This window comes from Myotis nattereri (assembly GCF_964212035.1).
Source record: "Myotis nattereri genome assembly, chromosome: 19".
Lineage (NCBI taxonomy): Eukaryota > Metazoa > Chordata > Mammalia > Chiroptera > Vespertilionidae > Myotis > Myotis nattereri.
The window spans coordinates 12,105,279-12,120,510 of NC_138095.1; the positions used below are offsets into that span (position 1 = coordinate 12,105,279).

The 15,232-nt window shown below is 50.6% G+C and overlaps 1 protein-coding gene across 1 annotated transcript; it reads right to left on the reverse strand.

Moving 5' to 3' along the window:
* Positions 1-4,117: 4,117 nt before the first annotated feature.
* On the reverse strand, positions 4,118-5,140 carry HCAR1 (hydroxycarboxylic acid receptor 1; the record flags this gene model as incomplete). The annotated part of the gene is made up of 1 exon (XM_081114045.1): positions 4,118-5,140. The coding sequence occupies one exon, from the start codon at positions 5,138-5,140 to the stop codon at positions 4,118-4,120; it is 1,023 nt and encodes a 340-aa protein (XP_080970171.1).
* Between the last annotated feature and the right edge of the window lie 10,092 nt (positions 5,141-15,232).

Genomic DNA, 15,232 nt, shown 5'->3' on the forward strand with positions numbered 1-15,232 from the left:
AAGGCAAGCAGGCTGAGACCATGCGTGGTCACGTGCCCACTGTGTTCTAGAACCTTCAACAGTCGGCTTTGACCCCTCGTTCTAATCCGCTCTCAGCAGCCCCTGCGACTTCAGACCTCATTAACCCTTCAAAATATATTTTTATTTTAAAATTACAGTTGACATATTATATTAGTGCAACCTTGTGATTAGGCATTTATGTAACTTATGAAGTAATCACCCGATAAACATAATACCCGTCTGGAACTGTGCATGGTTGTTACAATATTACTGACTCTATTCCTAGCCTGTACTTCACACCCCCATGACTATTCTGTAACCACCAATTTGTACTTCTTTTTTTTAAATCTGCACCTGAAGACATTTTCCATTGATTTTTAGAAAGAGTGGAAGTGAGGGAGGAGGGTGAGAGAGAGAAAGAGAGAGAGAGAGAGAGACAAGGAAGTGAGAGAGACACATTGATTGGTTGCCACCTGCATGTGCCCTGACTCGGGGGGGGGATCAAGCCTGCAGCCGAGGTACGTGCCCTTAACTGGGAATCAAACCCGAGACCCTTCCGTCCTGGGGCCAATGCTCTAACCACTGAGCAACCAGCCAGGGCTCCAATTTGTACTTCTTAATCCCTTCACCTTTTTCACCCATCCCTCTAAACCCCCCTTCCACTTGGCAACCGTTAAAATGTTCTCTGTATCTATGAGTCTGTTTCTGTTCTGCTTGTTTGTTTATTTTGGTTTTTAGATTCCACACGTAAGTGAAATCATCTGGCATTTGTCTTTGACTTAGTTCACGGAGCGCAATAGCCTCCAGGTCCATCCATGTTGCTGCAGATGGTGAGATTTCATTCTTTTTTATGGCGGAGTCATATCCCCTTGTATATATGCACCACTTCTTTATCCATCCATTCACCTAGTGATGGACACTGAGGTTGCTGCCATATCTTGGCTATTGTCAATAATGCTGGGATGCATATGTCTTTTCAATTTGGTGTTTTAGGTTTCTTTGGGTAAATACCCAGAAAGTGGAATTGCTGTGTCCTTCTTTGTCGCTTGTTATAGCTTTTGTTTTAAAGTCTATTTTTTAATCCTTTCACTTTTACTAAAGGGGAAGGAAGGCCATTCTGAGAATAGACCAGAACTGGAATCTTTTACACTATCAGGACCAATAAAAGGTATCTTTTATTTTTTTTCATACAATTTCCATAGAATATATGATCTAATACTCGCGTTTATGTGACTTCCTGAAAGACCCTAAGTAAGAGGAACAAAGTTTCTTCTAAGTTGATTACATTTCCCTATTCCAGGTAATTTAAACCATCTGTCAACAAAGTTTCCTCCTCTTCCTTTCAATTTCCGAAGACCTTTTTTATTTTTTAAGAGAGAGAGAGGGAGAGAGAGAGAGAGAGAGAGAGAGAGAGAAAAGGACAAGAGAGAGATAGACTTGTTTTTCCACTTACTCCTGTATTCATTGGTTGATTCATGTATGTACCCTGACCTGGGATCGAACCCACAACCTTGAGGAATCGGGACAGCACTCTAACCACCTGAGCTCCCCGGCCAGGGCCTGAAAAAACGATTCTTGATAAGATTTGGTTTTTGTCACATTCTCAGGACTTAAAAAGGGAAGCAAAATTAGAGTCGAGTCTGCCTTTGGGTTTTTGTTTGATTTTTCTTTTATTTGCTCTTGCTGTTTTGCAGTGAGAACCTCTGCCCACCGTGAGCTTTTGAATTGGTTAGACTTTTTTTCCTGTGCAGGGTAAAATCTTATGAGTCATTGAACATAGTGTCAGGCACATGGGACACGAACTTGCTTTAGGAACCCATTTTTATTGACATGAAGCAATCATGGAGCAGCCCGGGAGAGAATGAGAACTAAGAATAGAATTAAAAGCAGAAGTGTGGGTTTTCACAAATTCCTATCAGGAGGGGTATATGGGTCTTTGATGCTGATAAGACTCCTGGCCTTCACTCCACCCCAAGTGGCTGGAGAGTGGAAGAATTCTGGTTGTGGCCATGCAGCAGCTACTTAGGGGGGCTCTGAACCCCAAGGGAAATGATGTATGTGCTTCCATTTCATTATGTGTAAAGTATCTATATATATAAAAGCCTAAGCTTCCGGCTGACTGTTAGACCAGTAGCTATGACATACAATGACCACCAGAGGGCAGATGCTCAATGCACAGGCATGGAAACATGGAACAGACTGATGAATCTCAGAGGGAAGAGGAGAGGGGGGACGGGGGAGGGGGAAAACAGAAGAGATTAACCAAAGTTCTTATATGCATACTAGAGGCTCTGCGCCCGCCCCCGCCCCCCCCCCCGCCCCTGTGCACCGATGGGGCCCCTCAGCCTGGCCTGTGGGGATCAGGCTCAAACCGGCTCTCCAATATCCCCCAAGGGGTCCCTGATTTCGAGAGGACGCAGGCCAGGCCAAGGGACTCTGGCGTTAACATAAAAAGCCATAATATTGAATCCTGACTGCCACACACTGTGCTTAATGTTTTCCATGCACTTATTCATTCAGATAGTTATCGAACAACTACTATATGTGGCCACTCATCTAAGCACTGGGACTGTAACAGTGAGCAAAGGCCCCATGCCTCAGGGTCTTAAATGTGTTGAATCTGCCCAAGGACCTTTTGAAGTCAATATCATGCCATCTCTACCCCTGCTTGAGGGGTGAGGAAATGAAAGCTGAACGTGGTTAAGTAAAATCTGCCCCCACATCACACCTCTAGTAAGTGGTTGAGTTGGGATTCATGCTTTTGCTTCCTACAGCTCACTCGAAGGCCATGCCTCTGAGATCGCCGGCAGGGGTGTTTGGAGAGCGAAAAGCTGGTAAGGAAGATCCCTAGGTGCAGCGAACACCCTGGGAGTGTGAGAAAGTGGAGATGAAGGTGCCTGAGAACGACTCTCATGGCCCCGTGGCTTGAGAATGGAGCTGAGGTTGGCTTGGGGTCGGTCCTTGATCCAGGGCAGAGCAGCCCGTCTTGTCGTAGAGTCATCTGGATTTGGGGGCCCTACGAGTTTATAAGGGACACTTGACCCCAACCCGCCTTGGTGTTTGTGCAGAACCCTCCGTGAGAGGAAAACACTGCTGTTTACAGGAACCGGTCTACGAACTGTACTGAAAGGGTGAGGGTCATTAACCTCTCTGCTTCCCCCCCCCCCCCAAAAAAAATAAGCCTTGCTGTCTTATTGGAGTGACTAACGACCTTTCCGGTAAAAGGGACATAGCACGGTGTCTGGCACAGAATGTGAATTCAGTAAAGGCCGGAGGACAAACGAATAATTTCAACTCATACTCACACAACAAGCAGGTAGAGGCAGTTACAGGGCACTTGGCACCCCCCAAAGCCAGTGGGATTTTCTTCAAGCACTCAGCTCCCCCCCCCCCCCCCGGAAAAAACAGGGCAGGTACACATACCCCACAGCATGTCCTTTGAAATGCAAAGGCTGCAGAAAACATGGGGGGCTCCCAGGAGGTCAGAGCGGATGGTTTTGCTGTCCTTCTTCTTGGGCTACTGAGAAGTCCAGAAATGAACAGAGGGTCCTTCCCCCCCCCCCCACACTCCCCCTTCCTCCTCCCTCCCTTGAAGACGAAAAGCATCCGAATCAAGACATTCCAATCTGCAGAGCCTCACTCGCCCGACAGAAAGGTACTGACTTAGTCCTGTTTCTCTTTTCTAAGACAAGTAAGGGTTTTAGGGCAAAGGATAGGAAATACTGATAAGTCATCAAGTTCACGACTCCCCGGGGGGGAGAGAGAGAACAGGACAGGTTCAAACACTTGTGCCTACTTCCTCCGCCAGTTACTATTACACAGGAGCCAAGCCCTTCCTAACCTCCCCAGACGCCCCCCTCCACACACACACACCCCCTCCACCCAGCATACACAGGCCCCTGATACACACACAATGTCCTGTCACTGTAATCAACCCACTCACTTCTCAGCCGGCACCTTCCCAAAACGCAGTGGCCTGAACTTGGTCTCCAGCAGAGTGAGGGGGCGACGGCCCTTCCAAAGCCCCCTCCCTACCCCTTAGCAGGGAGTCCTGCTGAGTCGCCACCCTGTCCTTTTTTGTTCGTCTGTCTGTCCGTCCGTCTGTCTGAGCGCCGGTTCACGGCAGGCAAGGTTGGCTCTGCACGTGGTTGGCCACGCCGCCGCCGCCGGTGCAGCTCTGGCGGCAGAGATTGGAAATGGGCATCTCCTCCCGCCTCTGCGCCCCGGGGCGGCCCGCACGCTTGGGCCTCAGGCTGCGCACCTTGAGCTTCGCGTAGATCTTGGGGAACGAGGGGCTGGAGAAGTAATACACCAGGGGGTCCAGCATGCTGTTCATGTAGGTGAGGCTGAGGGTCACGTGGAGGGCCGTGTGCACCGCGGGGTCGCAGACGCTGGAGGGCACGGTGCAGAGGAAGTAGAGCCGCGCCGACACGCTGGGCAGGTAGCAGGTGATGAACACGGCGGCCACCACGGCGATGAAGCGCGTGGCCTTCCGCATGCGCGCCTGCCGGGCCAGCTGCTGCCGCCGCCGCAGGCTCCAGACGACCCGGGCGGAGCAGAACAGGATGATGCCCAGCGGCAGGAAGAACTCCAGCTGGAACATGATGTCGTGCCAGCCGTTGGCCGACTCCATGATGAAGCTCTCGCAGGACTCGGCCCCGCCCTGCGCGCACAGGTGGTTTTCCAGCAGCAGGTACAGCGTGCCCACGATGACCACGGCCCAGAGCGCGCAGGCCACGCCGGCCGCCGTGCGGTTGGAGATGGCGTTGGCCACGTGGTGCGGGTGCACCACCTTGAAGTAGCGGTCCACAGCCACCACGGTGAGGAAGACGATGCTGCCGGCCCGGTTCATGGCCAGCATGAAGAGCACCAGCCGGCAGGGCGCGTCCCCGAAGGCCCAGCGCCGGTCCCGGCGGTAGTAGTCGGTCCGAAAGGGCAGGCAGACCATGAGGAGGAAGTCGGCCACCGCCAGGTTGAACAGGTAGATGGTGCTGGGCTTCCAGGTCTTCATGCAGAAGCAGAAGCCGCACAGGGCCATGCCGTTGCCCAGGGCGCCCAGCACGAAGAACAGGACCAGCAGCGGCGGCATCACCTGCGAGATGGGGTCCCCCTGGATGAGGCAGCACGACCCGTTGTCCATGGCGGACGGTCGGCGGGCGGGCGGGCGAGTGAGTGCCCCGGAGGCTCCCGGGGCTCCCGCAGAGACGCAGATGCTTATCTGAAAGCCGCCACTCCCCTGCTGCAGTTTTTCTAACTTCCTCAACCCCGGGATGCAGGTGCCCACCGAGCGCACAGGTGGGTGGTGGATGCAGCCGCTGCACACGCGGACCCACGGAGAGCGGCACCTTCAGCCGGGAAACCGGAGCCTCAGGGAGGTCCCGACTCCAGAGCGCGGGTCACGAGCTGCCCGTCTCCCCGAGAGCCCGAGCGCGTGGCCCCGCAAGGCTTTGGGACGTGGCCATGGGTGGGAAGCGGCGGGCAGGCCCCGCGCGGTTCATGCTGGAGAGGAATCGGGAGACGCGTTTTCCTTGCAAGCCTCGCTCAGCTCTTGCTCCGCGCGGGCGCTGCGCCGGAGCGCGCAAAGCTGGCTGCCCGGGAGGCACCAAAAGAGCTTGTTTGTCCTCCCTCCCTCCCTTCGGAGGAGGAATACAAACATTTCCCGGAGGGAGCCCTCCCGTCCGTCCGGGGCCTCCGCTTTGCTTCCCTCCCTAACCTTTGCCTGACTGCCCCCGTCCTCTCACTCATCCCAGGGGGCCCTCGGGGGCGCTGCCCAAAACCAGAGAGGCAAAACCAGGGAGGCGCAGGGCCGTTTCCTGTGCCCACGCCCGAAAACGTTGCCCTCAAAACCCAGAAGGGTCGGCAGAGGAAAGACGCGGTCAAAGCCACACTTGTGGGCCGTTAAAAAGTGTTTTCTTTGAAGTGCGTGGGCCTTCCCTCCCCTCCACTCGCCACCTCCTACCCTTTGCCTCCCTCCCTGGACACAAGTGACCCGGTTGCACAACCAGCAAGACCGTGACATGAGCCCCAGCCGCTTCTCGGAGGTCTGTCTCCATGGCACAGCCTGTGTGGGAGCCCGGCTTCCCTCTGCTGTTTGCAGAAGAGGGTTTGGCTCCCAGCTTCCCGCTGGCTGCTCCGCAGAACCAAACTCCGGGATATATATATATATATATGTTTTTTATTTGGCGGGGGCGCCTGAGGGCTGGGGCAGTTGGTCAAGAGCGGTCTACCTCTAAAATACCCGTGGGTAAAATTAGACTGCGCTGCAGCCGGAGTCTTTGCTAAAATTTCCGTCCCTTTGGTCTTTGAGATCATCTATCTGCCCTGTGCCTTCGGCTCCCAGTGTAGGGAAGGGGTGAGGAGAGGGAGCCAGCGAGGGAATGCCTGCCCTGTGCCAGAGGCAGATAGAATTCTTCCCCCTGAATCCCAGACGCCCCATCAGCCTTCTCTACGGCCGCCGGCCGGCCTCGCTTGGACCCCTGCCACCTCCCAGCTGAGGAAAGGGCTGCATTTCCCAACTGGTTTCCTCTCCTCTGGTCCGTTCCCTGTAATTCCTCTCCCACACGCGGCACTGGGATTTTTCTAAAGTACAGATGTTATCATATCCCTTTCCACGCCCCCTCCTTCCCCCTCCCCCCCAAAAGCCAGCATGAGCTCCCTTGCATTGGCTAAGGTGACAGCTACATGGCCTTGTGGGCCATAGCTGGTTCGAAAACCAGTTTGATGTGGCCCACATGTTTTAAAAACCTGGGCTGTCCTATGAGAACCTGTATTTCCAGCCTCTTTTGGGAAACGGTGAGATCCGGCTACACTGGGCCAACATGCCCACAGAGTAACAAAGACCTTCAGCTGAGAGAGCTGCCCCCTTTAGACAGGCCCTTTTGCCACAGTCCCCACCACTCCCTATTACCGGGTCAACTTCACTCATTCACAGACCTGGTCTCTGTGGGATTTGGCCCTTGGTTAAAGGTCACACCAGGCCCTTCAGAGGTGGTATCTTTCCAGTATCTTTCTCCTGCCCCTTTCCTGCTCGCTTTGCTCACCTCGTCACTTCTACTAAATCAGTGTGTCCATCAAACATCTACAGTTAGCTCTCCCACTGATCCAAGCGGGCTTGGAGACAAAGTCTGTGATCTTGGCGGAAGGGGCATAGACGAAGGATCTGGGTGCCTCTGTCCTGCTTTTCATAGGAGCTCCCAGCAGCCTCTTTCACTCTGGGGCTTGGTGATTCCGTGAGAGGGTGTTGACTAATGGGGTGACTGTTACAGGCTGTAACACCCCAAGAGGAGGCCAGGTGGGTAACTCGGAATGCCTTAATAGGGCCAGCAAATGGAAACTCTTCTTTTTTTAAAAAAATATGTTTTTATTTATTTCAGGGAGGAAGGGACGGAGAAGAGAGAAAGATAAATGGCACACTGGGGATCGATGGAGCCCGCAGCCCAGGCATGTGCCCCGACGGGAATCAAACCCAGGACCCTTCAGTCCGCAGGCCGACACTCTATCCACTGCTCCACGCTGGCCAGGGCTGGAAACTGTTTTTTAAAAAAATATGTATTTTATTGATTTTTCACAGAGAGGAAGGGAGAGGGATAGTGAGTTAGAAACATCAATGAGAGAAAAACATTGATCAGCTGCCTCCTGCACAGCCCCCACTGGGGATGTGCCCACAACCAAGGTACATGCCCTTGACCAGAATTGAACCCGGGACCCTTCAGTCCGCAGGCCGACGCTCTATCCACTGCTCCACACCGGCCAGGGCTGGAAACTCTTCTTGATTCTCTGTTAGCAGAAGCTGTTGAGATTCTCGGAAACACCAGTGCTTCCCCTTTCCTGTGGAACGCCTGCTTTTTTCCCCCTCATCCTTTCCTGCTGGTTCAGTCACCTTCCCTTTCTCTTTGACTGTAGAATTAGCTGGAAGGCAGAGGATTAAGGAAGAAAAGGTTGGTTTCTGTTTCTTTGAAAGTCTATTGTTGATAACGTCTGGAAATCTTTTTTTTTGCTTAGAATCTGAAACTGCTCTTAAAAATAGTCTTAAAAAATTTATATCAAGTTTTATTACTGATCTTATTTTGACTTCCAGCTATTAATGATATTACCTGATGCAAAAATAGAGGCTTTATTGATTTATTGAAACTAATATAATATTTGACACCAACTACACTTAAATCTTAAAAATTAAACTGAAATTTGAAAAATAAAAGTAAACAAAAATGGTTATTTAGTGGAACTCTGAGGTGTTTTTTTATTGATTTATTTTATTTTATTTTATTTTTTTTAGAGAGAGGGGAAGGGAGATGGAAAGAGAGATAGAAACATCGATGAGAGAGAAACATCATCTATCGGCTGCCTCCTGCATGCCCATAGGGGACCAAGACCACAATCTGTGCATGACCCCTGACCAGGAATCGAACCGGCTGCCTCTTGGTTCCTGGGCCGATGCTCAAATGCTCCATTGCTCTACCACTGAGCAACACCAGCCAGGGCTCTTTCATTTTTATTTTATTTATTTATTTTTAAATATATTTTTATTGATTTCCGAGAGGAAGGGAGAGGGACAGAGAGATAGAAACATCAATGATGAAAGTGAATCATTGATTGGCTGCCTCCTGCACACCCCCCACTGGGGATCGAGCCTCCAACCTGGGCATGTGCCCTAACCAGGAATCAAACTGTGACCTTCTGGTTCATAGGTCAACACTCAACCACTGAGCCACACCAGCCAGGGCTCTTTTATTTTTATTTTTTATTTTGAGAGGACGTTTATTAAAGCTGGGGACAGTGAAACAAGACAGAGCCTAGGACAGAAGAAGCAGCAGGAGAGGGACCAGGTGGGGAAAGGAGCCCAGGCTGCCGGCTGCTTTGGTTTATTAAGACGTCAGAGAAAAGGGGCCGTGAGGACAGGTTCAGGGGGCTAGCCCGGGCTGAGCTGCCACTGCCCACTGCGCCCTGGGTGCAGGTCTCGTGGGGTCCCTTGGAGCTTAGGAGATGCACGCCTGTGGGGGGAGCAGAGGAGAAAGGTCGAGGCGCGGCCTGCCCTGGGAGGGAGAGCCCGCCCCAGTAGAACTGCCTGCCACGGTGGGAATGTTCTGGAATAGACGTGGAGCTTTTGAGCACTTGGAATGGGGCTAGTGGGAACTGAATTTTCAACGTGATCTCATTTTAATTAATTTAAAATTTAAAGGCCACGCATGGTTTGTGGCCAACATCAAGGAAGCCCCTGATGCCACCTCCTCTGCCCCAAGCCTTCTGGGATCTCCCTCTCTGGTCTGGGTCAGGGTCAGGCCCTCCCCTCTGTGCGTTCCTGCCACCCCGTGTTGTAAAGGCTTACTTCTGCGTCCTCCTCCAGCCCCCCCCGCCCCCCTACCCGTGTCTGGGAAGACCAGCATGGGGTCTGATTTAGCTTTGTGTGCCCAGAGCACAGCCCAGCGCCTGGCCTCGAGGGGACGCTCGGTAGGTATGTGTTGAGTAAATGAATGAACTAGTGAGCACGAGTAGATGACTCCAGACCTCAGCAGCTGACTTCTCCTGGCTGCGAGGAGACACCAGCCAACAGGATGGGCAGATTGCAAGACATGAGACACACCTGCCAGGCTGATCTGGCATGATCGTGGGCCCTGCCGTGCCACCTGCTCCGATGCCTCGTAAGATAATGTCACTTTCCATGTGACAGGGCAGGAAGTGGATTTTCCTGCGGGGGCGCCCAGCAGGTGTAGGCGGAGGAGCTGTGTGTGGTCACGCATTGGAGAGACACACCCCTCCTGTGGGTTTCTCCTTTCTTCTCTCGCTGCTGCCCCACGCGGAACACTTCCGATGCCAGATGTGGGGGATGTCCTCCCCCTCCAAGCCATTCCCTGCGACACCATGTGGGGGTCCTCCAGTTCAATTCCGGCATGAACTGGAGTTAGCCCAGGCCCCACAGGTGAAGGGCCCCGTCCCATGATACTGCCCCCCACTTCCGGTGCCAATCGCGAACGAGTCCCAGGTCACCCGCAACTTCTGTCCCTCTTGGCTACCATTCGAGGTCCCCCTGACCTCCCTCCGCAGATTCCGCCATGTGTTAGAACAGCCCACAGATCTCAGGGAAACCCTCCCTTACGTGTATCAGTCTGTTGTATAATGAAGGATGTGATGAAGCGTACAGGTGAGCACTGGATGAAGAGGTGTGTTGGGTGAGTTCTGGAAGGGTCCCAAGCACAGGACTTCTGTCCCCATGGAGTTGGGGTGTGTCACCTTCCCAGCACCTCCATATGTGCACCAACCCAGAACCTCTCTGAACCCCCTACTTTGGGGACTTTTACGGAGGCCTCATCGCATAGGTGTGACCCACCACTAACTCCATTTCCAGGCCTTCTCCCCTCTCTGGAGAATGGGGGGTGGGGCTGAAAATTCCAAGCTTCTGATCATGGCTTGGTCTTTGTGGTGACCAGCCCTCATCCAGGAGCCCACCAAGAATCACCTCATTAGGACAAAAGATGCTCCAGGAAATTCCTAGGGACTTCAGAGCTCTGTATCTGCCCTGGCCGGGGTGGCTCAGTGGGTTGAGAATTGTCCCATGCACTGAGAGGTCGCCGGTTCAGTTCCCGGTCAGGGCACATGCCTGGGTTGTAGGCTCCATTCCCAGTAGGGAGTGTGCAGGAGGCAGCTTCTCATTGATGTTTCTCTCTCTCCCTTCCTCTCTCTCTCTCTCTCTCTCACATGAATAAAAATGTGTTTTTAAAAAAAGAGCTCTAGGGAGGTGGGTGGGAAGAGATCAGCCAAACAACTTATATGCATACTAGTCTATGCACAACCCACGGACACAGACAATAGGGTGGTGGGGGCCTGGGGTGGAGAATGGGGACGGACTATAAGGGATTGATAGGAAGAAAAAGGGGGACATATGCAATACTTGCAACAATAAAGATTTTTTAAAAATATATTTTATTGATTTTTTACAGAGAGGAAGGGAGAGAGATAGAGTTAGAAACATCGATGAGAGAGAAACATTGATCAGCTGCCTCCTGCACATCTCCCACTGGGGATGTGCCCGCAACCCAGGTACATGCCCTTGACCAGAATCGAACCTGGGACCTCCCAGTCCGCAGGCCGACGCTCTATCCACTGAGCCAAACCGGTTACGGCGACAATAAAGATTTTAAAAAATAATTTTATATATATGTATGTGTGTGTGTGTGTGTGTGTGTGTGTGTATGGCAACCAAACGAATCCATAACAACCAGAAAGAGGCAACAAAAAAAAACAAAAAAAAAAGTTCTGTATCAGGAATCTGGAAAATACATGTATTTCTTACTATTTCACTGGTAGAAACCCAGGGGCTTTGCTTTCCAAAATGCCCCTGCCCAGGGGCCTGAGTATGTGACTGTATTAGCTTCCTGTGGCTGCTGTAGCAAGTTACCACAAGCTTGGAAACTTGAAGCAACCATTTCTTTTCTGTTTTCACATCTGTTTTCAGATGTGAAAGTGTCAGCAGGGTCGTGCTCCCCCCAGGGGCTCTAAGGAAGAGCTCATTCCTGCCGTTTCCGACTTGTGGTGGCTGCCGGCATTCCTTGGCTTGTGGCTGCACCACTCCAGTCTTTGCCTCTGTGGTCACATGGCCTTCTCTCTGCCTCTTAAAAGGACACTTTTCATTGAATCTAGGGGCCAGAGATAATCCAGACAGATCTCATCTCAGGATGATGGATTTAATTACATCTAAGTACAAAACTCGTTTTCCAAACAGTCATGTTCACAGTTTTGGGGGGATAAGGCTGTGGACATACCTTTTGGTGCAGCAGCAACCATTCAACCCACTATGGCAACCTTTTCACGGTCAGTGTTTGAGTCCTACCCAACTATTTAAAAACGCTTTCTCCAGGAGGGAGCAAGCACTACTAACTGAATTTAAGGTCTAAATAATTCGCCATATTTTTTTGCCTGTTTCTGTTCAGTAGAGTTGCAGTCCAGGAAAATCTGGGGCCCAAAAGTGAAGGGGAGGGACGGGAGTTGCTTCACAGTGTGAACGGGGATCACCCTGACCTGACACGAACTGTGACGGGAAACTTTCTCGCTATTTCAAAATGAGTCTTGAAAATTGCAAACGATGTTTTTTCTCTCTCCATATAAAATGCAAGAAAAATTAAAAAGAGGGGAAAAAAGAGGGGGGACTATAGATTCAAAGAGGTTTAAGAGCTATATTAACCAAATGTTTGTACTCTGACTCAAACAACTCCATTTGACATGTGGGGAAATCCCAGCACTGATGGCTAAGTAGGAATAGTAAGGAATTATTGCTAATTATTCTAAGTGTGATAATGGCATTTCGGCGATGCTTAAGGAAAGAGCCTTTATCTTTTAGAAATAAATGCTGAAATATGTGTAGATGAAATTGTATGATATTTGGTGTGTGATTCAAAGGAGTCCAACAGGAGAGAAGGGCAGAAATACAAAAAGAGAGGTTATGAGTTTTTTTTGGTGTTCTTAAAAAATATGTTTTTATTGATTTCAGAGGGAGGAAGGGAGGGTAGAGAGAACTAGAAACATCAATGATGAGAGAATCGGCTGCCTCCTGCACGCCCCTCCTGGGGATCGAGCTGGCAACATGGGCATGTGCCCTGACCTGGAATGGAACCAGGTCATGGTTCCTGGTACATGGGATGATGCTCAACCAACTGAGCCACCCCAGCCGAGCGGTTATGAGTTTTTTATTGTGATGGCTGGATGATGGGAGCAAGGACATGCATTGCTCTACCCTCTTTACTTGTATATATTGCCCATAATAAAAAAATTATTTAAAATTAAAAGTCACTTAAATCTTTACCAGTGGAGAATGAGATAAATAAATTACTATCTACTTATTATAAAGAAGAATAGCATTCAGCCCTGGCCGGTTTGGCTCAGTGGATAGAGCGTCGGCCTGCAGACTGAAGGGTCCCGGGTTCGATTCCAGTCAAGGGCACATGCCCAGGTTATGGGCTTGATCCCCAGTAGGGGGCATGCAGGAGGCAGGCGATCAATGATTCTCTCACATCTCTTGGGCGGTGATAGTGAGATTACTATCATCTCTCTCTGATGTTTCTATCTTTTTCTCCCTCTCCCTTCCTCTCTAAAATCAATAAAAATATATATTTTTTAAAAAAGAATAATAGCATTCACTTGCATAATCCTCCCTGTGGGGCCGGGCGCTGTTCTAAGCATCTCATCTATCTATACAGAATGAGACTGAGTTCTAAGTACTGACCCAGAAAGATGTCTAAGGTATCTTGTTAAGTGAAAACACACACACACACACACACACACACACACACACACCTGCGTGCTCATTTTTGGAAGTTAAAAAATAATATATATGTCCTCATGCAGTGCTGGTGGGAATGTAAACTGGTCCAGCTGCTATGGAAAACAGTTTGGCAGTTCTGTGTAGAATTGCACGTGACCCAGCAATTCTACTTGTAGGCATGTATCCCCAGGAATTGAAAATAGGACTCAAAACAGTACTTGTACATGGATGCTCACAGCAGCACTATCCACAATGGTCGTGTGATGGTGTAGTTTATGTGTCAGCTTGGCTGGGCTACGGTGCCCAGATATTTGGTCCAGTGTTACTCTGGCTGTTTCCATGAGGGTGTCTTCTGGATGAGATTAATGTTTACGTTGGTGGGCGTTGGGGAGAGTGGATTGCTCGCTACATGCTGGAGAGCCTCCTCTAATCCGTTCAAGGCCTTGGTGAAGACTGGCTGCTCCCTAGTGAGAAAGTTCTGCCAGCGCCTGGCCTTGGAGTCTGACTGATTCTTTCCGGGGTCTCCAGCTGCCAGCCTACCCTGCAGATGCGGGACATGCCAGTCTTCACGATCACATAAGCCACGTCCTTGAAACCTCTTTTGGTTCTGTTTCTCTGAAGAGCCCTGACTAATACGAGTGGAAACAACACCTGTGTTTATCGACAGATGCCTAGGGAAGCAAGCTGCGTTTATACCTACAACGCAATATGATTCCGCCATAAAAAGGGATGAAGTACTGATTCATGCTACAAAATATAAGAACCTCGAAAACATTCTAAGTGAAAGAAGCCAGACACGAAAGGTGGCATATTGTATGATTCCATTTACCCGAAACATCCCAGAATAAAATCATAGAGACAGAAAGTAGATCAGTGGCCGAAACCGGTTTGGCTCAGTGGATAGAGCGTCGGCCTGTGGATTGAAGGGTCCCAGGTTCGATTCCAGTCAAGGGCATGTACCTGGGTTGCGGGCACATCCCCAGTAGGAGATGTGCAGGAGGCAGCTGATCGATGTTTCTCTCTCATCATTGTTTCTAACTCTCTATCTCTCTCCCTTACTCTCTGTAAAAAAATCAATTAAAAAAAGAAAAAAAAAAGAAAGTAGATCAGTGATCTCCAGGGACTGGAAAAAGGGCACCTTGGGGAGTGTGACTGAGCAAGGACTGGTTTCACTGCAAAAGTGACAAAGTTCCTTCCCCTTCATGATACAATTGTATCATCTTTGTAAATTAATCTCCTTTGTATACTGAATATTTATGGGCCTCTTGCGGCAGAACTGGTTATGTCCCTTGCCAGTCCTGCGTTGCAAGAAGAGCAATGACCTTACTAAGCATCTGCTTGTTGGAGAAGCAGAACAGGTTCGTTTTCATGAGCCTGGGTCACACCTGCGCCTTCCCTATCATCTCCGTCCCCTGATCCTTCTCCCTTTGGGCAGGGCGTCTGGGATCAAGAGCTCAGATGAAGGAGTAGTTTATGCTGTTTTTGTCTTCCCAGCATTCATGTGCCCTCTTTTTGGCATCAACACCCTGATTTCCTTTGGTGACTCATCCATCCCTGAGTTTTCTCCATGGCTGAGATTGGGAGACTTTGGCTTCATCCCCTGGCTCAGGGATGGGCATGTGACCTGGCCTGGCAAAATCAGAGCCTCCCATCCCGATGACCACTGTGACTGGCTCATGGATGGGCATGTGACCTGGCCTGACAAATCAGAGCCTCCCATCCCGATGGCCACTGTGACTGGCTCAGGGATGAGCATGTGACCTGGCCTGACAAATCAGAGCCTCCCATCCCGATGGCCACTGTGATTGGCTCATGGATGGGCATGTGACCTGGCCTGGCAAAATCAGAGCCTCCCATCCCAGTGGCCACTGTGACTGGCTCAGGGATGGGCATGTGACCTGGCCTGGCAAAATCAGAGCCTCCCATCCCAATGGCCACTGTGATTGGCTCAGGGATGAGCATGTGACCTGGCCTGGCAAA